The sequence below is a fragment of the Canis lupus genome, chromosome 23 (genome assembly GCF_003254725.2).
Source record: "Canis lupus dingo isolate Sandy chromosome 23, ASM325472v2, whole genome shotgun sequence".
NCBI classification, from domain to species: domain Eukaryota; kingdom Metazoa; phylum Chordata; class Mammalia; order Carnivora; family Canidae; genus Canis; species Canis lupus.
The window spans coordinates 29,641,986-29,660,454 of record NC_064265.1 but is presented as its reverse complement, the minus strand read 5'-3'; the positions used below and the strand labels follow the sequence as shown (position 1 = coordinate 29,660,454).

General features: G+C 36.2%; 1 protein-coding gene across 1 annotated transcript in view; it reads left to right on the top strand.

The window, feature by feature from the left end:
• Positions 1 to 18,469, top strand: part of ACAD11 (acyl-CoA dehydrogenase family member 11) — a 109,531-nt gene that overhangs the window by 18,765 nt on the left and 72,297 nt on the right. The window contains exons 6-9 of the mRNA XM_025448852.3: positions 6,719 to 6,860; positions 7,292 to 7,413; positions 10,205 to 10,311; positions 11,363 to 11,489. Coding sequence (XP_025304637.1) covers positions 6,719 to 6,860; positions 7,292 to 7,413; positions 10,205 to 10,311; positions 11,363 to 11,489 — 498 coding nt within the window. The remainder of the gene's footprint in view (positions 1 to 6,718; positions 6,861 to 7,291; positions 7,414 to 10,204; positions 10,312 to 11,362; positions 11,490 to 18,469) is intronic.

Sequence of the window (18,469 nt, the reverse complement as noted above, 5' to 3'; positions counted from 1 at the left end):
CCACTGGGCCACCCAGGTGCCCCAGGTCCAAGTTCTTTTCAACATGCCATTTTTGATGAATCCCAAGATGGATAAATCTATACATTAAGTGTGGAGTCTCAGTTTCGTAGAGTCTTGGTTCTCCTGAATATGAACCATACTGGTTTTCAAAGCCAGACATTTTGGGGGCTCATCTCTCTGGTGCAGATCCTAAGGATGAGAATACCTGATGTGAAGCTTGACCCCTTTACCCCTCAGAGATATAGTTCATATTTATTAGATCCCTCCTGCTTTGGGTTGCCACATTGGAGGGTAGGATTTTTGGTGACACTATGTCTCTGCCTCACCTACCCATCTTGATGTGATCTCTTTTTTTTAAAGATTTTATTTTTAAGTTATCTCCACACCCAACTTGGAGCTTGAACTCAGGACCCCAAGATCAAGGGGTGCATTCTCTACTGACTGAGCCATCCAGGCACCCTTGATGTAGCCTTTCTATCCTTTATTGTGGAAGAGCTGTTCAGGTAGCTATTGGGTCTTTTTTCAGACAAAGTTGTTCTATATGAAGCTGAAGATTTGATGTATCTGTGGAAAGAGTTGAGGTCAGGGTCTTCTTATGTTACTGCTTGAACCACTCATTTTAACTTTATATTTTAAAATAAATATAGACTCCTAAGAAGTTGTGAAAATAGCACAGAGGGTCATGTATACCTATCATCCAATTCCCCAAATGGATCTTACACTGATATAGTATATTATCAAAGCCGGGAAACTGACATGGTGTGCCTTTTTTTTTTTTTTTAATTTTTATTTATTCATAATAGTCACACAGAGAGAGAGAGAGAGAGAGAGAGAGAGAGAGAGAGAGAGAGAGAGGCAGAGACACAGGCAGAGGGAGAAGCAGGCTCCATGCACCGGGAGCCCGATGTGGGATTCGATCCTGGGTCTCCAGGATCGCGCCCTGGGCCAAAGGCAGGCGCCAAACCGCTGCGCCACCCAGGGATCCCAGGTGTGCCTTTTAAATTGGATAAAGAGGTACCAAAATTTCAGGATTTATTGAAAAGCTAAAATGAAGTAATCAATATGGAGCAAGTAACTGGTACCTGACATTCCTCTGCTGAACTTGTTTCAATTCTCTTCTTCTTTTTCCTTTTTTCTCTATTTTGCTTTTTTCTGAGATTGCCTATCAAGCTCTATTTTTCAGACAACTATCAAGGTAAATGCAAATATTTCATAATATGCACTAAAACTTAAACAGTGATTGTAGGGGATCAGATTATAGGAGACTTCTAAGTTGTACATTTCTGTAATGAGTAAGCTTTGAGGTTTTATCATTTTGTGTTTTTTTTTTCAAAGAATAGCATGTTTTATTTTTATTATTAGAAACACAAGAAAGAAGACAAAAACAAACTTAAATTATCAACCTCCCAGGAATGTGTGTGGTAAGCCAGTAAAGGATTACTAAAGGGTATGGCAAAACCAGAGCACATTACTCAGTTTTGTAATCCATATTTTCCAGTTACTTGTACATAAAGTATTTGAAGCATGTTTGAGCGAGTATTTCTGTAGTACAACATGCTACAGCAGTGATTAAAAGAAATCCAGCTTTTCTGAAAAATACTGTTAATTTTCTAAATATAAATCTTAACCATCTGGCAGAGAAATGCTTAAGGAATTTAATGTGTATTTCAACTTGAAAAACAAAAATATTTAATTAGAAACAGATAAACCTAGAGATAACTCATCTGCATTCATTAATTAGTAGTCTTATGTATTTAAGATAACAAATATATGTAATCTGGTTCCTCTGAAGTCATCTATCTTGCAGCCTCTTATATATTATGAAGAAAAAAAAGTATGCAAACAAAGCTTGTTTTTTTAATGGCTTTTTCTTTTTAATTTCCTTCATTATCTTTTAAATGTTAGTGTAGTTGGGGAGCATCATAGTTATACAATTTAATTTTGTTGCTAGAAAAGCTGTGGCAATTGAATTTTTCTTCAGCACCTTTCTATAACATTTTTTTCTCAGAGAGAGAGGAGAGAGGGGCAGAGGGAGAAAGTGAGAGAAAATCTTAAGCAGGCTCCACATTCAAAGGGGGAGCCTCACACAGGGCTTGAGCTCATGACGCTGAGATCATGACCTGAGCTAAACTCAAGAGTCGGACGCTTAACCAACTGAGCCACCCAGGTGCCCCTACATTACAGATATTTTTAAAATACTTTTTAGTAGGGACACCTGGATAGTTCTGTCAGTTAAATGTCTGCCTTCAGCTCAGATCATGATCCCAGGATTCTGGGATTGAGCCCAGAGTGGGCTCCCTACTTAGTGAGGAGCTTGCTTCTTCCATCACACACCCCACCCCACCCCCGCCTGTGCTCTCTCTCTCTCTCTCTCTCTCTCTCTCAAATAAATAAAATAAAAAATACAACAATAAAATAAAATGCTCTTTAGTAAATGCTCGTTGGTAATAAAGCCAGGTTTTGAACTCCAGCCTACAGACTTGCAATGTTAAATAATTTTTTCTGTATTGTACTTCCTCTTCCTCTCTTGGAATTGATCAACTTTAGGGGTGTCTTTGTCTTTGACCACAGCCTCTTTACCTTCTATTTCTCTTGTTTCTTATACTTCCCCTGAGATGCTACAAGCTTGATTACTTTAGAATCCATGAACCCCTGATGACTTACTTTGGCTTCTTATTCTGCCTGGCTCATGTGGGCATGATCAATTGTTTTAAAAACTATTTTCTTTATTGTCAGTTGAATTAATAATTCTTTGACTGTGAATATATACAAGTAATATAAGAGTTATAAAGTTTTCTGACCTTAGATTACTTATTATTCCAGAATCTTCTCACCTTTTGACTTTATAGATTCTCTAATCCTAATTTTGGGTTGTTATATTTTTGCTTCATTATATAGCCATGAATCAGGTTAATGGAGTTCTGGGACACATGTATGTTGCATAATTTCATCTAGGCTGTAACTTCATCTCTTTGTAAAATCTATGACTTTTTAAAATATTTTTTTCAAATCTTTTCCATTCTTCCCAAACTATCAAATTGCTTTTCTCACTTAGATTCCCACTCTCAGGGCAGCCCGGGTGGTTCAGCAGTTTAGCGCCTCCTTCAGCCCAGGGCCTGATCCTGGAGACCTGGGATCGAGTCCCACATCAGGACCCCTGCATGGAGCCTGCTTCTCCCTCTGCCTGTGTCTCTGCCCCCCCACCCCCCCGCCGTGTCTCTCATGAATGAATAAATAAAATCTTTAAAAAAAAAAAAAAAAAGATTCCCACTCTCAGTGTATGGTCTTGCCTTCTACTTGATTCACTTTTGTCCTTAGTCACTTTCTACCCCAAGCTATTTTCTGGGGATGACCGGACCTTTGAAGTCCTCTTGATGTAATTGAAGACATTTCAGCACTTTACACAATATCTCTGTCATGCAGGTTGATGGGTAAGATTTTTCTTAAGCTTCATTGCAGAGAAAAGTTGTCACTCTTAAGTAGCTGATTTGTTTTGAACCTGTATACACTACGGGCATTTTGACTAATCATGCTTCACACTTTATTTTGCCCACTGAAAACTCAGAGCAGTTTTTATTGTCCATGCTAACAACTATATGTGACCTATGACATTTAACTTGATGTAATAATCTTACCCCTAGTTTCATATTTTTATTTTTAAAGATTTTATTTATGTATTCATGAGAGACAGAGAAAGAGGCAGAGACACAGGCAGAGGGAGAAGCAGGCTCCATGCAGGGAGCCTGACATGGGACTCAATCCTGGGTCTCCAGGATCAGGCCTTGGGCTGAAGGTGGTGCTAAACCTCTGAGCTACCCAGGCTGCCCCAGTTTCATCTTTTTATTTAAAATTCTATTAATATCTTCTTCCCTGCCTTCTTCATCTATTTTTTGTCATGTTAGATTGCATGTGTTTCTTTTGGTTTTTTTTTTTTTCAAGATTTTATTTATTTATTCATGAGAGACATAGAGAGGCAGAGATGTAGGCAGAGGGAGAAGCAGGCTCACCATGGGGTGCCCATTAAGGGACTCAATCCCTCTGGGATCATGCCCTGCGCCAAAGGCAGTCCCCTCAACCACTGAGACACCCAGGCATCCCGCATGTATTTCTTTTGTTTTGAAAAGATAATATATATACATTTTAATAAAATTCAATAGTACAGAAAACACACATAGAAAAATAAAACTCAGTGTAGAAGATAATCAGCAAAATGAAAAGCTGTTTGTTGTGCTGAGATTTCAGAAAAACCATCAGAAGTCATTTTATTAAGTTCTTTAGCAGCAAAATGAATTAGTAAAGGTTCATTTTCACTACTAGGAGTTAGGCTGAGCTTGTTATATAGCTCTGTGCACAAACAGGCATCAATGGTTTTCTGATAAACTATTGCTACTTAATTTACACTAATTGATAGAGTTTGATGAACCATCAACTTTTCTCACTAGCCTTTGTTTTAGAGCTTTGTGCAATTACCTAAAAAAAGTTTTTAGATATCTTGAAACCTGACTTCAGAGAAGATTCCCAGTTTTCATTGAAAAAAAAGGTGAAATCTATAGCATAAGCAAATGTCTCATCTTCTTTTCTTTGGATGTTAACATAAAGACAGGGGCTCCTGGATAGCTTAGTTGGTGAAACGTCTGCATTCGGCTTAGGTCATGATCCCAGATCCTGGGATCAGGCCCCATGTTGGGCTCCCTGCTCAATGGGGAGTCTGCTTCTCTGTCCTGCCTCTCCCCATTTGTGTCCTCTCTCTCTCTCTCTGTCAAATAAATAAAAACTTACAAAAAAAAAAGAACATAAAAACAAGTAGAGTAATAAAGAGAAAAATATGTCCAATCCTTTTTTTGTTTTCTTAACAAATCTAGCTCATATAGTAATTAGAGTACAATATAACCACAACAATAAAAGGTCTTATTAAGTCAAATTATGGGGGAGATCATGATCAATTTGTCCCTTAGTTATAATAGGAATTTTTTTTTTTTTAGTTTCAGAGGTAGAGTTTAGCAATATAATAGGAAATTTTTGAATGCACACTATACGCTAGGCTCTGTACTTATTCATGGAATGTTGGCCATCTATTATGTGCCAGGTACTTTCCTAGGAACTGGTAAACAAAACAGACATGCTACTTGCCCTCAGTTAATCTTCACACTAACTCTTTGCAAGGGGTACATTATGGCTGAGAAAATTCGACACTCAGAGAGGTTAACTAGACTGTCCAGAGTTGCACAGCCATTAAATGGTGGAGTTAGGATTTAAATATGAGTCTATCTTGTTCCAAAGTCTTTGTTCTTCCACAAAGTTACAATACCGTGTACAAATGTGCCAGAGGGGTGAAGGAGTGCAAGCATATACAAAGTTATATAAAAGCATGGAACCAGTAATCCTCATTGCCTAAATGAGCCTGCTGTTTTATCTGGCTTGGATAATCTTGTGTAAAATGACTACTGCAGTCTTCTCACTGGCCCCCCTACAGTCTGTTCAAAACCCAGCACCCAGAGTGATCCTCCTAAAATACAAACCCTGTCAGGTCATTCCTCTGTACAGAAACCTCCAGTGGAGATTTCTCCTCCCTATACCCAATTCCTCCTTCCTTCATACCTAGAAGTAACCATAGACATTGCTATTAGTTCGGTGTAAATCCTTTCAACTTTGAGTACTGGTTTATAACCTTTTTATTTAAACATAAATAGAATCAACTACATGTATTCTGCAAATTGCTTTTCCCTTTGTATTTACAGTTGAATATCCTGTGTTCTTTTTTTTTTTTTTTTTTTAAGATTTTATTTATTTGAGAGAGAAAGAAGGCACAAGCAGGGAGAACAAGAAGCCCTGACCCCCTGCTAAGCAGGAAGCCCAAGGTGGGGCTTGATCCCAGAACCCTGGGATCATGACCTGACCTTAAGGCAGACACTTAATTGACTGAGCCACTTAGGCACCCTGAATGTCCTGTGTCCTTAACATGAGATATATATTCCCTTGATATGTATTGTTATAAAGTAGAATGAGGAAAGTTTTCTGTTTTATGAATTCTGCATCACATGACTTTTATCATGCTGCTGTATAATTGTGAATTTTATAGTCATAAAACAAATAACATCTTTTATAACAATTATACTTTTATAGCTATAGCATGAAATAATTCATTTTTAAAAATGCCATTGCTTTGGAGCATCTGGCTAGCTCAGTCGGTAGAGCATGTGACTCTTGATCCTGGGGTCATGAGTTCAAATCCCGTGTTGGGTGTAGAAACTACTTAGACATCTTAAAAAACAAACAAACAAACAAACAAAAAGTGCCCAAAAAATACAGTTGCCATAACAGTGTCATATTTGTTATGCAGTAAGATTTATCAACAGAGCAAACTCTTCTAACTATATATGACATGACATAGATGCTTCAATTATAATTATAGAATTTCTTCTTTACCATAGTAACCCCTCAGTTGAGCAATTTCAACTGCTTTTGCCTCCCCTCATTAATAGAGATATTAGGCTATATAAAGTAAAATGCAGAAGAACTGATGGCCAATAATGGAGCCAGAAGACTTGGCTCTACATATTCAAGGCTAATTAATTATTAGGTAAATGAGATGTTACATTGTAGGTAAAGACTACAAACTACGGCTCAGATTTACTTTTGATAGGAAATAGGATTTCATTTATTTCCTTGTTTTAGTTTTGTATTAAATATGTTAAAACCTTTTCATTTTTAATTGCAGTCTCGAGTTATAGCTGTATTGGATTGGGAGCTTTCAACCATTGGTCATTCTTTGTCGGACTTAGCTCATCTCTCTCTGTTCTACTTTTGGCCAAGGAGCGTTCCATGGATAAACCAAAATTCTAATTTTCAAGAAAACAAAGGTACAAAACCATTATGTTGCCTAAATTGCTATTAATGTAAAAATATATTTATTCTTCATAATTAAAAGGTAAGATTATATTGCAATTTTAGATAAGTAGCTCTTATTTGTTTCTTGAAATGTTTCTAAAAAATTTTATTCTTGATTTTTCTGAACAATAGCATTTCACTTTTAGTAATTTATGATAAAATGTAGCCCTTTATATACTTCATTCTTTTGGAAATCAACATTCACAACATGTTTGTTATGTGGTTTAACATATGTTAAATGTTATGTTGTTTAACATATGTTAAATGTTATGTTGTTATGTGGTTTAACATATGTTAAATGTTAAACATTTCATATGTTTTGTATACATATGCAATATTATTACATTTGAAATAGTCACCATGCTATCTTTATTATATTTCATAGTGTGTATTGTTTTTATAGGGATACCATCAATAGAAGAACTGATTTCAATATATTGCCACTGCAGGGGAATTAACTCTGTTCTTCCTAACTGGAATTTCTTTCTTGCCCTTGCATATTTTAAAATGGCTGGAATAGCACAGGTAATTGATGGTGAGCAAAATATGTTGTACCATTATTTATTAATGTACTGTTCACAGTATTTTCTGGGCTTCAGGAGTTTTATGTTCTTTGTCCTTAAATTATTTTGCTTTTGATAATGACAAATAGCAAACATGGGTAAATATGAATCCAGAATTTACAGAATAGCAATTTGGCAAGGGAAAAAAATTGAGTAGCAAAATGTTTATTACTTTTTGGTATGATGAACTTAAAAGATAGGAGAGGGAAGAGAGAAAGACATAATGATAAGAAGAGAAAAGCATGTGAAAACCGGTTATTTCCTGAATATCCAATTTAAGAAAGAGCTAAAATATTTTAATGATGTCTGCTTTGTTTTTTTTTTTTAATTTTTTTTATTGGAGTTCAATTTGCCAACATATAGCATAACACCCAGTGCTCATCCCGCCAAGTGCCTCCCTCAGTGTCCATCACCCAGTCACCCCAACCCCCTGCCCACCTCCCCTTCTACTACCCGTTGTTAATTTCCCAGAGTTAGGTTTCTCTCATGTTTTGTCACCCTCACTGATATTTTCACTCATTTTCCCTCCTTTCCCTTTACTCCCTTTCACTAATTTTTATATTCCTCCAATGAATGAGACCATATAATGTTTGTCCTTTTCCGATTGACTTATTTCACTCAGCATAATACCCTCCAGGTCCCTCCACATCGAAGCAAATGGTGGGTATTTGTCGTTTCTAATGGTTTGAGTAATATTCCATTGTATACAGAGACCACATCTTCTTTATCCATTCAATGATGTCTGCTTTGAACTATAAAACCATTTATTAACCAGGGCTGAACTATAAACCATTTATTTTTTTTTAAAAGATCTTATTTATTTATTCATGAGAGATACAGAGAGAGAGAGAGAGAGAGAGGCAGAGACACAGGCAGAGAGAAGCAGGCTCCATGCAGGGGGCCTGACACGGGACTCGATCCCAGGTCGCCAGGATCATGCCCTGGGCGCAACGCAGTGCTAAACCTCTGAGCCACCCGGGCTGCCCTATAAAACCATTTATTAACCAGGGTTGGAAGAAAGAAATGCTTTTGCATGTCCCAAAGCCTCACACAGTATGTAGATTATAGTAGCCTCTTAATATGGTTTTGAGAGAATAAATAAAATTTTCCATTTTATAGCAGTCATATTTATGACATTAATTTTATGAGGAAATTGAGCATAAACTCAGTTTTTTAAAATAACAGCTTAATCTACAGTGTATTCTTTTTTCCTTGGGGGTGGGAGGACAGAGAAAGAGGGAGATAAAGAATCTTAAGCACGCATAAGGGGCTGGATGTCACCACCCTGAGATTACAACCTGAGCCAAAATCAAGAGTCCAATGCTTAACCAACTGAGCCACCCAGACCCCCCTAAAATGTATTCTTTTTTTATACTGATTTAGTTTCCATGTGCTTTGAATCTTGGAAGTTTAAGAAATTGAGATGCTTCATTACTGACAAAGGGCTAAGGCTTGGAGGAATAAGTAAATAAGAGATTTTTAGAAACAAAAAAGAATGGGAAAAGAAGGATTAAGGGTTTTTTCCCCCTAGACTTCAGAGTCCATGCTATCTATGACCAACTAAAATATCTTCTAAGAATATAATTGTAAAAAAATTTTAAAAAGGAATATAGTTGTATTACCTTTCATCCTGTATTTTAGAATCACAGTAATCATGTTGGCTGGATGGGTTTCTCAAAAGAGGGTTTATAGTGTGTTTTTTATATTTGTCAGTTTCCACAAATCAGATAACAAACGGGCTTTGAATTTAAAATGGATTTTCATTTCAAACGAAAGTTTGACTTGGATTATTTCGTAATTAATATGTATGTCATAGACTATATGTGGTAACAGAGATGATCATAAACATTGCATTCTAACTACAAATATGAAATTGGAAATGATGGAAGTTCTATTAGAATGTTTAGTTGTATAAAGAATTACATGAAAAAATGAAACTAATGAAATTCAGTTAATTGTGTTAGGATGAGACGAGCAAGGGAGAGGAGAGTGTGTTATATTAAAGTACAGAACACGGAGAAGAAAGAAAAACTAATTAGTATTCAACTGACCCTGTTTGAGGAGACAGTTAATTAAACTAGGAGTCCAAAATATGAGGGAAATAAATATTCTTAGAGATCATCTCATTGCTTTCTCTTTAGTTTTTTGGGGTTTTTTTGTTTTATTTTGGTTTCTTTAGATTTTCCCCCGTTATGAAGGGAGAACAGTGATCTTTAAACAGTGATATATAAGGTGCTGCCAGTCTGGTATCTTTGTTAACTCCTGACCTCATTTTCAAGTTTGATTTGATTTCTAGTTACAATTGGTAGGATGAGAGTGTGTTAACCAAATGATAGATGTATAACTCTTTAACTTAGGGGGGTATAATTATCCCTATGTGTAAATAAATAGAATTGATGGTCTGATTTACATCTTGATACCTTGTGAGTTTAGTGACTCACATAGCTGGGAAACTGTGGAGAGACTGGATAGCTGAAGAATAATTTTCAATGAATCTTAATTGCTCTTTTTTTTTAAGATTTTATTTATTTATTCATGAGACACACACACACACACACACACACACACACACACAGAGAGAGAGAGAGAAAGAGAGGCAGAGACACAGGCAGAGGGAGAAACAGGCTCCATGCAGGAAGCCTGACGTGGGACTTGGTCCTGGGTCTCCAAGATCACACCCTGGGCTGAAGGCGGCGCTAAACCACTGGACCACCAGGGCTGCCCTTAATTGCTCTTTTTTAATTTACTTATAGGGTGTATATAGTAGATATCTTCTGGGAAATAATGCATCTGAGAATAGCTTTCTGTTTGCCAAGATTGTGCAACCTCTGGCAGAAACTGGATTACAACTCTCAAGAAGGTAAGCAAAATCAATTCCTTTTCTAACTCAAATTAGAGCCTTTATTAGGTATATGAAGTTTGTAAACTTTAGGAGGAGAGGGACTTTCTATTACTTACACAAGGATGGATGCTGCTAGCCATAGCAATTTTTTGGTAAATCTCTTATATGCCTGAAAATAAAATGACTTCAAATATAAAGAAAATAACCCAGATTCATGATTAAAAGGTTTTTTTGTTTTGTTTTGTTTTGTTTTTTGCCAACTTGATTGAGTATGTAAACTTTTAAGGATATAGATTAAAACTTTGAAATGTTTATTTCTAATATTTAAGTTACTTACATATACCTATTTAAAAGTATATCTTATAAAGGATGGTTTATTAATTTTAGAAGTATTGCTCTCTTCTATCATATTTCATGAAATTTTAATCATTTCATAAGTGTCTTCGAAATCCATATCACTTTGAGGCATCTAATTCACTAATTCACTTACTAACCACATACTCCCATCTAAGTGATGCGATATATAGCACTTACTGAATGCATAGATGATGCTGTCCTTAGAAATTCTGTCCAGGCCACAAGTATCCAGGATAAAAAACATTAGGACAGTTATGTTTTACAATTCATCTTATAGATGGATATTTGTGTTCTCTATAATGTAACAGATAGTGTTGCTCTTCATAAAGATCTTTATAATGACATCCAGCAGTTATATTTGTGAGGAATACACTAAAAATAATTACTAAATTTGTGTTCAATTTCTTCACTTCCTTTTTGAGAGATTATAAGTGACTTTAATAAAGATTCAAAACTACCACTGATTGAAATCATGTCAGGCTAATGTTTTACCCACGTAGTGCTTTCACCATTAGTTTCATGTTCAGAGTAAAGTGATTCTGCATTCATCCCATAATATGAAAAACTTAAGAAGTTCCAAAATTTGGCAATTCCTGAGGGATATTTTGAGGGAGTTGGAAAAAACTTCACATTATATTTGGAGATACATAATAATGATTTGGGACACCTTTATAACCTTTGTTTTTTTTGTTTTTTTTGTTTTTTTATAAAGAACTTTCAGTACTACACCACCACAAATTGATACTTCCCCACAGTTGTTTGCACAGAGTAAGACTGGCCAGGAAGTTCTTGCTAGGGTGAAGCATTTCATGAAACGACACATCCTTCCAGCTGAAAAGGTAAGTACTGTATAAACAAACAGAATGTATTTGTGTTCAAGGACTGTTGATGAATTAAGTCTGGTATCTCTTCTAGGAGTACCATGGTACCCTATCTTTGTAGTCAATCCTTACTTTTTCCCCCTCCTTATCTTAGCACTGAGCTGCTGCAGAAGCTGATAAACTTCTAAAATATGCCAAGGGAATGCCACAGCTAAATCTTTAGAATTAAAATACAGTCAAAGGGTATTAACTGTTGTAAAGTTGAGATCCTAAATATATTAGAGTAAAACATGACTTTAGGGCCTTTAAAAAAGGATTTTTTAAAATTAATTAATTTATTTTTTTTGAGAGAGAGAGAAGGGGAGAGCACACTCGATTGAGGAAGGAGCAGAGGGAGATGAATAAGCAGACTGTGAGGAGTGGGGAATTCCACACGGGGCCCAACGCCACAACCCCAAGATCGTGACCTTAGCCAAAATCAAGAGTTGGATGCCCAACTGACTGAGACACCCAGGCACCCTAGAGCCTTTTCATAAGGCAGTGACTGTCAGTCTTTTTTTATGGATCCATATGAGAATTAAGAAAACTGTAGCCTGTAGCCTAAGCAAAATGGACCTAACCAGAAAATGTCATATACCTTTAAATCTATTCACAGATACTACTACCTCTCTCCCTACAAGTTAGTCGTATAAGGCCTTAAGTTTCAGTAAGTTCACTAAGGGTAGAGAAGTAACATGGTACATTCACTTGTTCAGTTAATATGTGATTATTAGGTACTTAATAATGGGTTAGGCATCTGGACAGCCATCAAAAGTAAAAGAAAAAGACAGACAGAGCTAATGCTTCCACAGAGCTTATACTTTAGCAAAAGAAAGATATTCAGTAAGAGATAATAATGCTGTGAAGAAAAGATAAAAGCTATTATGAGCATACATAGATAGGTGGGGCCAGATATGTGTGTGAGTTGAACACTGGTATAAAAATTGTAAGGATTTGATTTTTTGGTCCATTCCTGCCATAAGTTAGGTGGTCATGAACAAATAACTTTAATACTCAGTGCTTGAATCTTTCATCTGTGATGTGCATGGATATAAGTAGATATACAACAAATTCTCATTTTGATTTTCTATGATTCTGAGAGGTCGAAAGCTATACTGACCAAATAGGAAACTGAAAAAGACTAAAACTCTTTCAACAAAAATGTTCAGAGTCAATATGTGTTTATAGAGCAGTTACTGTTGTTGCTTGAACTACATAAATAATTACCATATTTTTATTTTTTTAAGATTGTATTTATTCATGAGAGATACATAGAGAGAGGCAGAGACACAGGCAGAAGGAGAAGCAGGCTCCTTGAGGGGAGCCCAATACAGGACTTGATCCCAGGACCCTAGGACCATGCCCTGAGCCAAAGACAGACGCTCAACCACTGAGCCACCCAGGCATCTGAATTACCATATTTTTAATAACGATCTGGCATGAGATGAATTTTCCTGACACTGGGTATAGTTTTCTTTCTTTCTTTTTTTTTTTGTTTTTAAGAAAATACTACTTAAATATGAGGAAATTCTTTCTAAAATAGTCTCTTAATAGAGACAATGTACAGTGACTTTACAGGTAATACAAGGGACTAGATTCGTATCTTTCAGTAGTCACTCTAAATGTAAATGGGATAAATGCCCCAATCAAAAGACACAGGGTCCCAGATGGATAAAAAAACTAACACCCATCAATATGCTATCTGCAGGAGACTCATTTTAGACCCAAAGACACCTCCAGATTGAAATTGATGGGTTGGAAAACATTTATCATGCTAATGGACATCAAAAGAAAATGTAGCGATCCTTAGACAAACTTGATTTAAGCCAAAGACTAAAAAGAGATGAAGAGGACACTATATCATAATCAAAGAGTCTATTCAACAAGATCTAACAATTTTAAGTATTTATGCCACTAACATAGGAGCAGCCAATTATATAAACCAAATAATAACAAAATTAAGGAAACACACTGATAATAATACAATAGTAGGGGACTTTAACACCCCCCTTACTGCAATGGACCGATCATATAAGCAGAAGATCAATAAGGAAACAAGGGCTTTGAATGACATACTAGACCAGATGGACTTCACAGATATTCAGAGTATTCCGTCCTAAAGCAACAAAATACACATTCTTCTCAAGTACCTATGGTACATTCTCCAGAATAGATCACATACTGAGTCACAAATCAGGTCTCAACTGGTACCAAAGATTGAGATCATTCCCTCCATATTTCCAGACCATAATGCTTTGAAATTTGAACTCAATCACAAGAGGAAATTTGAAAGAACTCAAATATGTGGAGATTAAAGAACATCTACTAAAGAATGATGGGTCAACTAGGAAATTGAAGACGAATTTTTAAAAATTCATGGAAACAAATGATAATAAAAACACAACTGTTCAAAACCTTTGGGATGCAGCAAAGGTGGTCCTAAGAGGGAATATATATAGCAATACAAGCCTTTTTCAAGAAACAAGAAAGGTCTCAAATACATGATCTAACCATACACCTAAAGGAGCTGAAAAAAGAACAGCAAGTAAAGCCTAAATCCAGAAGGAGAAGAGAATTAATAAAGATTAGAGCAGAAATCAATAAAATAGAAGCCAAAAGAACAGTAGAACAGGCTTATGAAACTAGGAACTGGTTCTTTGAAAGAATTAATAAGATTGATAACCCCATGGCCAGAATAATAAATAAAAGAGAAAGGACCCAAAGAAACAAAATCATGAATGAAAGAGGAAAGATCATACCAAAGGAAAAAAAAAAAACACCACCAAAGAAATGTAAACAGTTATAAGAACATATTATGGGCAACTATATGCCAATAAATTAGGCAATCTGGAAGAAATGGGTGCATTCCTGGAAACATATAAAATACTAAAGCTGAAACAGAAAGAAATAGAAAACCTGAACAGACCCATAACCCACAAGGAAATTGAAGAAGTAATCAGAAATCTCCCAACAAACAAGAGTCCAGGGCCAGGTAGCTTCCCAAGGGAATTCTATCAAACATTTAAAGAACTAATATCTATTATACTGAAGCTGTTTTAAAAAATAGAAATGGAAGGAAAACTTCCAGACTCATTCTATGAGGCCAGCATTACCTTGACTCCCAAACCAGAAAAAGACTCCACCAAAAAGAATTACACACTAATATCCCTGATGAACGTGGGTGCCAAAATCCTCACCAAGATACTAGCCAATAGGATCCAACAGTACATTAAAAGGATTGTTCTCGGGCAGCCCAGAGTGGCTCAGCAGTCTAGTGGAGCCTTCAGTCCAGGGCCTGATCCTGGAGACTCAGGATCGAGTCCTGCATCAGGCCCCCTACATGGAGCCTGCTTCTCCCTCCCTCCCTCCCCCCCCCCATAAATAAATAAAATCTCTAAAAATAAAAATAGATAAAAGGATTATTCTTGAGATCAAGTGGGATTTATTCCTGGGCTGCCAGAGTGGTTCAACATCTGCAAATCAATCAATGTGATACACTACATTAATAAAAGAAAGGGCAAGAGCCATTAATCCATTAATCGATACAGAAAAAGCATTTAACAAAGTACAGCATCCTTTCTTGATTAAAACTCTTCATAGTGTAGAGATAGAGGAAGCATACCTCAATACCATAAAAGCCATATTTGAAAAGCCCATAGCAAATATCATTCTCAATGGGGAAAAACTGAGAGCTTTTTCCCAAAGGTCAGAAACACAGCAGGGATGTCTACTCTCACCAGTGTTGTTCAGTACAATGCTAAAAATCCTAGCCTCAGCAATCGGACAAAAAAAGAAATAAAATGGATCTGAATTGGCAAAGAAGTCAAACTCTCACTCTTCGCAGATGACATGATACTCTGGAAAACCCAAAAGACTTCACCCCAGAATTCCTAGAACTCATACAGGAATTCAGCAAAGTGACAAGGTATAAAATTAATGCCCAGAAGTCAATTGCATTTCTATATGCTAACAAGACAGAAGAAAGAGAAATTAAAGAATCTATTCCATTTACAATTGTACTCAAAACCATAAGATACCTAGGAATAAACCTAACCAAAGAGGTAAAGGATCTGTACTCAAAAAACTATCAAACACTCATGAAAGAAATATAGGAAGACACTAAGAAATGGAAAAACATTCCATGCTCATGGATTGGAAGAACAAAAATTGTTAAGAAGTCTGCTACCTAAAGCAATCTATACATTCAGTGCAATCCCTATCAAAATACCATCAATTTTTTTTTTCACAGAACTGGAACAAATAATCCTAAAATTTGTATGAACAAATAATCCAAAATTTTTCTGGTTTCTGTATAAACCAGAAAAGACTCCAAATAGCATCATAATTTCTGGACTTCAAGCTATATTGCAAAGCTGTAATCATCAAGACAGTATGGTACTGGCATAAAACAGACACATAGATCAATGGAACAGAAGAGAGAACCCAGAAATGGACCCTCAACTCTGTGGTCAACTAATCTTTGACAAAGTAGGAGAGAATATCCAACGGAAAAAAGACAGTCTCTTCAACCAATGGTACTGGGAAGTTGGACAGCCACATGCAGAAGAATGAAACTGGACCATTTTCTTACACCAAACAAAAATAGACTCCAAATGGATGAAAGACCTAAATGTGACACAGGAATCCATCAAAATCCTAGAGAAGAACACAGACAGCAACCTCTGTGACCTCAATTGCAACTGACAGAGTAGGAGAAGGTATTTGCAAATATCTTATCAGATAAAGGTCTAGTATCTAAAATCTATAAAGAACTTAACAAACTCAACACCCAAAGAACAAATAATCCAGTCAAGAAATGAGAAGACATGAACAGACATTTTTCCAAAGAAGACATACAAATGGCCATTGGACACATGAAAAAATGCTCAACATTACCCAGTATCAAAGAAATACAAATCAAAACCACATAGAGATACCACACCAGTCAGAATGGCTAAAATTAACAAGTCAGGAAATGACAGATGGCAAGGATGCAAAGACAGGGGAACCCTCTTACACTGTTGATGGGGATGCAAACTCTGCAGTCACTCTGGAAGCAGTATGTAGGTTCCTCAAAAAGTTGAAAATAGAGCTACCCTGTGACCTAGCAATTGCACTACTGGGTATTTATCCCAGAGATACAAACGTAGTGACCCAAGGGGGCACCTGCACCTCAAGGTTTATAGGAGGAATATCCACAATAGCCAAACTATGGAAAGAGCCCAGATGGCCATCAACAGATGGATGGATAAAGAAGATGTGGTATATATGCACAATGAAATATTATTCGGCCATCAAAAAAATGAAACCTTGCCATTTGCAACAACATTGATGAACTAGAGAGTATTATGCTAAGCAAAATAAGTCAATCAGAGAAAGACAATTATATGATCTCACTCATCTGTGGAATTTAAGAAACAGAGGAGCATAGGGAAAGGGAAAGAAAAATAAAAAAGATGAAATCAAAGAGGGAGACAAACCATAAGAGACTCTTAATCAAAGAAACAAACTGAGGGTTGCTAGAGGGAAGGGGGTGAGGGTAATTGAGTAACTGGGTGATGGACATTATGGAGGGCATAGGATGTAATGAGCACTGGGTGTTATATAAGACTGATAAATCACTGAACTCTACCCTCTGAAACTAATAGTATACTGTATGTTAATTGAATTTAAATTTTAAAAATAGTAAAAAAAAAATAGTCTCCACTTATATGTGTTCAGTGATTAAGATATCACTTTGGAGACTTTCTGATCTAGTTAGTACATACACAATTTTGAGTTTTAAAATTCTGAATTTTGGGGTATTAAAAAGAAAATGAACACTTTTGGTTCAAGATGGCAGACTAAATTCAGCATTTATCTGCTTTCCCTCCAATAAAATCCCATTGGCAATAAAGAAATGTTTTAAAAATGGAATAAGTTGCTAAAACCACAAAAACAGGAGTGGGACAATCAGAGGATTGAAGGTTTTGAAAAGAGAATGGAAGTTGGATTGGAAAGCAGAATGGATCATACCAAAGACTAATCCTTAACAGAGGAAGCCAAACACCTCAAAAGCATTTTGAAATAAGAGAAGGTTGTAGCACAGATGGTAACCTTTTTGTTTTGTTTTGTTTTACAATGAAGTCCCCTGTGATTGGCTGATATGGAGAGCAAGAGTGAGAAGGGAAAGAGAAATCAAGATATTTGACTGAAGAATTAACCTGTAGGTGGGCTGCAGGGATAGGTGTCTAACACACCTGCATAGCAGTGGCATTCGCTTCAAACAGAAGACTATAAGAGTACTCTGAAAAAGCAAACAATTTAGACTTATCATGGTGATCATTTCATAACATGAATAACTGTCAAATCACTGTGTTGTACACTGGAAACTAATACGATATTGCATGCTAACTACTCCAATTTCAAACAAAACAAAACAAAAAAACAAAGTGAGGAAATTGAGGTCCAGAGACATTAAGCAAGTTGCCTAAATCAAAAAAGAGAAGGAAGCCAATGTAGAACAGTGTGGAAAACCTGAACCTTAGAGTTAGAGTATGTGTTCTGATCCAGACTTAACCTAAATTCTACCCTCAGCAAAATATTTCCTTTAAACACTCAACAAATATTGATCACCTCAGTGGTGGTCACTGTGCTAGATGGTCTGGACATGACAATATTAAGTCTTATTAAGCATTACAATGTTAAGCAAGGAGACAAGTTGCCATCTTTACAGTCAAATGGAAGAGGAAGACAGTGAATCAACACTAGTTATTATGCATTAAGAATTTACTCCTCTTCCAGATACTGTGCCAAGAGCTTGAGGTATAGTAACTCATATAATCCTTGCAGTGGGAGTACAATTTTTACTCTGGGTTGAAAATGAGTCAGAGAATATTTAAGCTATGAGTAATAACCTAGAGCTCTTAAAAAAAGAAAAAAAGCAAATTATCTGTTTCAAAGAAGCCAGGCTTCAACAT